Source organism: Sinocyclocheilus anshuiensis, unplaced genomic scaffold (genome assembly GCF_001515605.1).
Source record: "Sinocyclocheilus anshuiensis isolate Anshui unplaced genomic scaffold, SAMN03320099.WGS_v1.1 scaffold436, whole genome shotgun sequence".
Lineage (NCBI taxonomy): Eukaryota > Metazoa > Chordata > Actinopteri > Cypriniformes > Cyprinidae > Sinocyclocheilus > Sinocyclocheilus anshuiensis.
In genome coordinates, this window is record NW_015560618.1 from 471,799 (window position 1) to 480,283 (window position 8,485).

Consider the following 8,485-nt stretch of genomic DNA (forward strand, 5'->3'; position numbering starts at 1 on the left):
TAACCAAACAGTTACCAGTACCTATTGACTTCCATAGTGTGGAAAAAATACCATGGCTAAAGTAAATGGCTACCGGCGACTGTTTGGTTATCAACATTCTTTAAAATATCTTTATTTTGTGTTCACCAGAAGAAAGACGAAAGGTTTGTAACAACATGAGGGTGAGTGAATGATGACAAACTTTTCATTTTGTCATGAACTTTCCTTCTCTCTGCACACTGAGTCCGAAATTTTCGTATGTGTTTTTTCGTATTCGAAATCCTAAAAATTCGTCACGCACAGAAACCTTGCACACTGAGTCCGATGCGTATTAAATAATCCGTTGCGAATAAATTTGCAAAACAGCACTAAATGGAGTCTTCAAGCATTGAGGATGATTTTGTTGTCCTCTCGCTTCTTAAAAAAAATAAAAATAAAGGAAATATTGGGTCCATCCAATCCTGAGATATAGAGAGGATGGAGAGTTCCCCCTCAGGAGCAGCGGGATTATCAAAGTTTACTTCAGGATGTCAGTGGCTCAGTTTGATGCTTTTGCTAGCGATACTAGAGCCACATATTAAAAAGAAGACCACCAATTTCTGTGAACTCAGTGTGCAAGGATCTATATACAGTGCTTTGTATTGCGAGACGAAGTGGATGAACTTGACAATCGCCATTCTGGATTTTGGAGTTCGCTTGTACGGTGGTTCTGAACTGTCAAAACACCTCTCAAAATGCTTGCTACAGATGCGAAAAACGTAAAAAATCGAACCCGATCCGAATTTTTTTATGACGGACGAATATTTCGGAGGCAGTGTGTAAACGTGATTGACATAATGTGAGGTTGTATTTATTTTTTAACGTGTGAAAATTTTGGACGAAATTTTCGGACTCAGTGTGCAATGACCTTAACAGCTTGAATTCACATGGTTATGTGTTCAACCAGGAAGACAGAATGAAGAAATTTTTCTTGAGGCGACTTACGTGGGCAAATCTTGATGCATGTTGCCCCAAAACTGTATTTCCCGTCAGGGTTGGGAGCGAGCTGGTGGGTGTTGGGGTCGTAGAGCATGAGCCGTGGACATGCGTCCTTACATGTCCCCTCATCCTGGAAGTCCTTACAGGCCTACAGAACACACAAACAACATTTCCCATGAGCGCATTAGTCTGAAAGTATTTTCATTACCCTTGAGGTTACTTTTACTGCAGCTGTACACTTTACTGGTAATGAATGTTTCACTGTAATACTGCAGACATGCCTTGTACTGTTATTTAATCAAAATAAGTATAAGTGTTATAGTTTTTAACACATTCAAGATGCTGTGAATTTCTCACATTTGGAGTCATATTACTGTCATTATTCACTCTGAGCTAGTTCAGTTCATAATTATATCTAAACATTATGTCTACAGCTATGGATGACTTCACTAACTGTATTTAGGCTTATATACTGTATAGCATTCAGTATGTACTGAAAGATTAATGAGTAAACAAGTGAATTATTAAGAAACAAATCTTTATCTGTATATGTGCGGTTCTCACCAGGCAGTCGGTTGGTTTGGGTCCAGTGCAGCCAGCAGCACAATGTTCATTACAGCAGTCAATGGGTTTGGGACCCTTACACCTCCCCGAACACTGCTCCGCACAGATCACCTTAGTCACTAGATAAAGAGAGAGAAGAAACTTCACAGACCCTGACAGTACTATCTGTGTTTGCTAGAGTTGAGCACAGCAACAACAATTCAATATTCTTCTGAAGAGTTTTCAAAACATTCCTCTGGGGGTCAAGTAGTTTTTTTTTTATAGCAGTTGTGAAATATAAGCCAAGGATCAACTAAATAAACTAAAGAAGCGCATTAAAAACTACTCATAAAGCAGAAATCCCAAATTGTTATTTCAGTGCATTTTGCAGTGGGACTATGGATTACTAACCCAGGGTTAAATATAAACAGTATGAAACATGAAAAAAAAGATAACCCAGGTTTACCCTAGGGATACATATCAAACTGGATCCAAAATTTCAAGTTTAAATGCCATAATTTGATTTATTTATTTGTTTAAATGTTTCTATATAGTAAACTAACATTCAAAATGTAATAAAAAAAAATCCAAATTGATCAAAAGCTTTAAACTGGTCAAAATGATTTCTTTATTAAATAAATGCTGTTCTTTTTAACTTTCTATTCATCAAAGAATGCTGAAAAAAAGTATCATGTGAGCATAAGAGATTTCCAGCTAAACTTTTGAACAGTAGTATACTGTATACAGTGTGTTGTTGCCAGTCACTAACATTTGAAAGGTTTTCAATGTTTTGTTTTCATTATATGTGACCCTGGACCACAAAACCAGTCTTAAGTCGCTGGGGTATATTTGTAACAATAGCCAAAAATACATTGAATGGGTCAAAATTATAGATTTTTCTTTTATGTCAAAAATCATTAGGATATTTTATTAGGATAAGATATTTTGTACATTTCCTACAGTAAATATATTAAAACGTAATTTTTGATTAGTAATATGCATTGCTAAGAACTTAATTTGGACAACTTTAAAGGCAATTTTCTCAATATTTTGAGAATATTTTGATTCCAGATTTTCAAATAGTTGTATCTCGGCCAAATATTGTCCTATCCTAACAAACCATACATCAATGGTGGACAACTTTAAAGGCGATTTTCTCAATATTTTGAGAATATTTTGATTCCAGATTTTTAAATAGTTGTATCTCGGCCATATATGTGTCCTATCCTAACAAGCTATACATCAATGGAAAGCTTATTTATTCAGCTTTCAGGTGATGTATAAACCTCAATTTCGAAAAAAAATTGACGCTTATGACTGGTTTTGTGGTCCAGGGTCACATATCTTTATGAAACACCTCTAAATAGTATGTTTTCACTAATTCAGTAAGATTTAAAAGGTAGAAAAAAATTGGATTCAGTCACTTGAGTAGTTTAAGACCACTTACTTTTTTGGCAGTTTTGGGGACCAGGGCCCCAACAGGACCCATTGTAACAGCTCCGGTCACACTTCTTACCTGTGGGAGGTAAAGTAGAACATTCTCATTCAAAATACAAAATTAATTAGTACCATTTAATATACATGTAAAAACTTCTGAGGGACATACAGTGTTCTGCTAAGTTTGATTCCGGCTCTTTGATTTTAGGCTGGCTCTTCATGTTCAGAATGTCAGTCCACTGGATGGTCTCCACGTTACATAAATGATTGTTACTGGCAAATTTAATCCCACCCTTCAGTATTTCTAGGAACGGAAAATTACAGTGTTTGAACAATGCTTTCACGTATGACAAACTTCACATTTGAAATACAGGTCTATTAATATTTTCCAAATATAAATTCCAGAGCTGGGCATGAGAAGTAATGAATATTATTCCCTCTGCAAAACAAATGTGCGAAAGACATAAATAGGTAATTTAGGAGCATTTGTTATTCCCATTTATCAGGAAACACACACACACAAAGAACAGTTTTACATAACCACATACCAGTTAAGCTAGTCAGTGGCAACTGGTTCACGCCTTGTCCGATGCTGTTGTTGTAGTTCAGGAGGACAGCTAAAGCATATTTGTCATCATAAAGAGAGTGGCCACGGATGATGCGCAGATTCTCAAGAGGGATTCTAGGAGCCGTGTTGATCCCAATAAGAACATAGCCACCAACTTCTTGGATGCTCTAAAAATCAGGAACAACAACACAAAACAACATTAAACACAAAACTCACTAAGCCTACAACACTATAACTATATAAAGAGTTGTCTGGAATAGCATATAGTTTACATTTTTAAAAATATGTCATGAAATATAAACTGGACTTAGCAACATGCTAAAAATATGGTGTACAGATGTCTTACAATACAACCAAACACTAAGGTAACAGTAAAATAACATTGATCATAGTGTTTGAAAATGGATATATCGTACCCTGAGAAAGGACAAGTCATGTTTTTCTGTCATATATGTGATTTCCAGGTTTTCCAGAACGACGGTGCAGTTGCTGTACATTTTTACCAGAATCTGATAATGGTCATCCACTGTTCCTAGAAGAGCCAGTTTGTTGTTCGCTCCCTGACACACTTAAACACACAGAGAGAAAGAAAGCCCAATTAAATCCATCTGAGGACTTTATGGGGAAAAGAACAATACCAGAAAAACCAACAGAAGCAAAAATGTTATCTGGTAGTGATTAAGTTTTCATTATTTTTGCAATTTGGTTAGCTGTTAAACCTCCCAACCAAAATACCTTTGAATATCCTTTTGAACACATCGAAATCATTTTTATTCATTCAATATTAAAGTAAGACATGGGAAAGTAAACCATTCTTTCCTTCTTTTCTTCAGCAAGGATGCATTCATTTTAGGACAAGGATGCATGCATGAAACTAAAGACTTTCATTGTTACAAAGGATTTCTGTTGAAAATAAATACTGTTCTTTTGTACTTTCTATTCACTAGAGATTCACTTTCACTTCAATTCTTAAAAGATACCTTTATATACAAAAAACAGAAAACATCCTCAGAAAAGATCTTAAACATGGTTTCCACATAAAAATGAAGCAGCACAAGCATTTTCAGAATTGATAATAAAATGTTTCTTGAGCACAACATCAGCATATTAGAATGATTTCTGAAGGATCATGTGATACTGGAGTAATGGCTGCTGAAAATTCAGCTTTGCCATCACAGGAATAAATTACATTTTAAAATATATTACAATAGAAATCAGTTATTTGAAATTGTATTAATATTTCATAATATTATTTATTGTATTCTGATCAAATAAATGCACTAAGAGACTTTATTTAAAATAATAAATTAAAAATAATAAAACTGTATTGTACATTCATATTCAAATCAATAAATCAAAGCTTTGTACACAGTTTAGCAACAATTACAGTCTTGAGCCTTCTTGTGCATTTCACATTTGTGGAATTTTAGCCCATTTTGCAATGCAAATTTGTTCCATTTACACAAATTACATGGAGAGCGTCTGTAGACTGCAATTGTCAAGTCAAACCACAGGTCTAGGCTCTGCCCAAGCAATTTCAAAATCTTTATTACTCACAAATAAAAGGCTAAAATGATTGCAATAAATCAAATGAGGCTGCTGGAGTCAGAGCCAATCTGAGGCATGTAGGTGTTTTTTGCAGCTAATGAACCAGTAACAATTCAGTGTAGGTGGGCGTTTGTTTTAAGTGCTCAGAGCGGCAACGGAAAGACTCTGTGGTGGGCCAAGATAAATAGTACTCAAGGCAGAGAGCTCCTCTGAATGGTCTGAGCACTTACTCTTTCTCACACACTCATTTGGGAAAAAACTACTACTACATTTAACCAGTCTGTTCTATATTGCTGCAGAGACTGTTACGATTCTGACTAAAAGGCAAAAATAGAATTAAAGCCACTAAAACTGCGAGGTCTTAATGATTAGTCACAAAATTAATCATTAACAACTCCTATTTTGCACCACAAGATATCCCCAATGAGACAAACATCTTAGCAGTTTCCACTAATAGATGCATCAGACTGTGAAATTGTAAATAATTACATTATCGCGTATGTAATAATTAAGTTATTGTGTAACAGAAGACAGATCCAGTCATTTCAAAAGTGACTTCACTTGATCAGATGCAAAGGGTTAGCACTGATTTGAAGGAAATTAGCATGTTAGATGAGACACATACGACAAAGAAACCTCAACACAAAGACAAAACGATGAATCAACAATTATGTATTCATGGGTCATGGTGGGCTTCTTGCTGTAGTTTCTTGGTCTCTCAGTTCTAGTTTTAGTTGTTTTAGTACATCAGTGTAGCTTTGGCAGCTAGCTGTTTTTTATTTTTTATTTTATTTCACGTTTATTTTATGAGCTGCTCATGTCAAAGTCAAAGTTTATTTATAAAGCACTTTTTAAAAACAGCAAGTGTTTATCAAAGTGCTGTACACACATAAAAGAATAAAAATATAAATGATACAAACAGTCAACAACACAAGAGAAGACAATAAGACACCATAAAGACAATAAAAGAAAGCAGCTCTCATGTAGCGTCAAATGCCAGACTATAGAAGTAAGTTTTTAGGCTAGATTTAAAAACAGCAAGTGTTTGAGCCTGTCTAATGTATAGGGGCAAACTATTCCAGAGCTTTGGGGTCACCACTGCAAATGCTCGGTCACCCCTGCTCTTCAACTTTACCCGTGGGACAACTAAAAGCAAATGGTCAGCAGACCTAAGTGCTCTTAACGGAGCATATAGCTTGATCAAGTCGGAAAGACATGTAGGTGCTAAACCATTAAGAGATTTAAAAACAAATACCAAGATCTTAAACTGAATCCTAAAATGGACAGGCAACCAGTGAAGAGAGGCAAGAACGGGGGTGATGTGTTCCCGCTTTCATGTACCTGTCAGCAAGCGAGCTGCCACATTCTGGACCATCTGCAGTCTGGAGAGAGAGGCCTGACTAATACCTATATAGAAGCCATTACAATACTCCAGACGAGTTGAAATAAAAATATGAAGGATTCTTTGAAAGTCTTTAGAAGACAGGAAATATTTCACCTTGGTGAGTTGTCTCAATTGGAAAAAACTAGATTTAACTACTGAGTTAATCTGTTTGTCCAATTTAAAATCACAATCCATGATAACACCTACATTTTTTACATAGGGCTTCACAAGTGGTTTCAATTCACCAAGGTCCAAATCTGATGACTCACAAGTACCTCCCGGCGTAAACAGTATAACTTCTGTTTTATTTTCATTAAAATTAAGGAAATTTGGTGCCATCCAGGCCTTAATTTCCTCAAGACACTGCAACAGGGGCACTAAAGAGCAAGTATCTTTTCGTTTCAAAGGCAGATAAATTTGCGTATCGTCTGCATAACAATGAAAATAAGTACCAAATTTCCTAAAAATATGTCCTAAGGGGAGCATATACAGGGAGAACAGGATAGGCCCCAAAATGGAGCCCTGGGGGACTCCACACGTGAAAGAAGCAGTTGAGGAGACAAAGTCTCCAAAACGAACTGAGATCGTTAAAAGAGCACAGTGCCACGCTTCACTCTGAAACACACAGTGCATATATTTATTTAAGTCATTCTCAGCCTTTGCGATTTGACAGTCTCACTAAGCCATATCAACATTTAATGTAACTCAACCCACATTAAAAAATATGGGGTCACTTGCAACTAGTATAAATATGGTTTGTGCTGACCACAATGTTTTTTGTATGGTGAATTACTGAGTGCCATCAGAAATTAAGAGACGTTTAGACAGGTGAGACTGGTGCTGGCCAAATGGGTGCCCTAAGCAGAATTGTATTGTTGTGCCCCCTCCCCAAAATATTATGGAAGTTAAAAAAAACCCCTACTATAGGGGTCAGAATAGAACTTAAATAAAATATAAAAGTAAATAACTAAATTGTAATTAAATTGTATTATTTACAAATTACAATTGTAGCTCGACAGTTGCCTATGCCTATGATTGTACTAATACAGTTGTCTGATTGATTTTATAGTCTCAAGCATTCAGAAATGACACAAAAGAAAATTAAGCAGTTTTACTTTGATAAAGCCAAGGATTAGTTTTTGTAAGGGTTGTGATGCCCACATGTTTTTGTTGAAGAAATAATATGTAATGTACATAAATTGTTTATTTATTATGTATTTTAACAGTGTTATTCAATGAAACCATACGATTATTATTAATTAACCAATCATTATTTCCTCATTGTTTTTTTAGGCAACAACGCTTATCTTGTGTGTGATATACAGTACCAACAAATTGCAAATACTAACATGTTCTCACTCCCAACTCGTCACATATGGATGCTTAGACAGGACTCCTTGGCATTGGATATCCTTTAAGCATCATTTTTCAACATGCAAGGTATACCATTACTTTTGAGAAACCTCTGGTGTCAATATAAAGATGCAAAGAACATGAGAAATTTATCGTCATTAAATTATATATTGGGGTATAATACTGTCATTATGATAAATATAACATTTATTCACAAATTTAAAACATACCAAGAGTTCTGAGGGCAAACGATTAATTTTATGTGAGGAACAAACCCAAAAGCGATCACCACCTCCAGCCATAATGTTCAAATTACAAAGACATTCAAAAACTGCTGCCTGAGGAAGCCTTACTTCAAATTTGATTGTGAAATACCATTGGCTATGTTCTTGACCAATTGCATCATGCAAATGTTCAGATTTAACTGATATGACTGCATTAATGGAGTAGGAACATTTTTGGCAATAAAAATATCAAATTTCAGTCTATTCTTCACATAAAGATAATCAGTAGCATCAAAAGACTTGGAATATAACTGTTTTCTGGTCAGTTTTTGCAATAAATAACTGTGACAATACTTTTGTCTGCCTGTTACATGTTTTATATTGTTGAGAAGTAGCTAGATTTATGGTAGGGCTGAGGTTAGGTGCTCAAAAATATCCATGAAAGTATATATATATATATATATATATATA

The 8,485-nt window shown here is 35.2% G+C and overlaps 1 protein-coding gene across 2 annotated transcripts in view; it reads right to left on the reverse strand.

Annotated features, from left to right (window-relative positions):
• LOC107681784 (epidermal growth factor receptor-like) overlaps positions 1-8,485 on the reverse strand; it is a 71,728-nt gene that overhangs the window by 23,308 nt on the left and 39,935 nt on the right. For both annotated transcript variants that reach the window (XM_016478114.1, XM_016478115.1), the window contains exons 2-7: positions 3,922-4,073; positions 3,486-3,672; positions 3,107-3,241; positions 2,948-3,016; positions 1,522-1,640; positions 964-1,105 (exon numbers count right to left, since the gene is read on the reverse strand). In XM_016478114.1, coding sequence (XP_016333600.1) covers positions 964-1,105; positions 1,522-1,640; positions 2,948-3,016; positions 3,107-3,241; positions 3,486-3,672; positions 3,922-4,073 — 804 coding nt within the window. The remainder of the gene's footprint in view (positions 1-963; positions 1,106-1,521; positions 1,641-2,947; positions 3,017-3,106; positions 3,242-3,485; positions 3,673-3,921; positions 4,074-8,485) is intronic.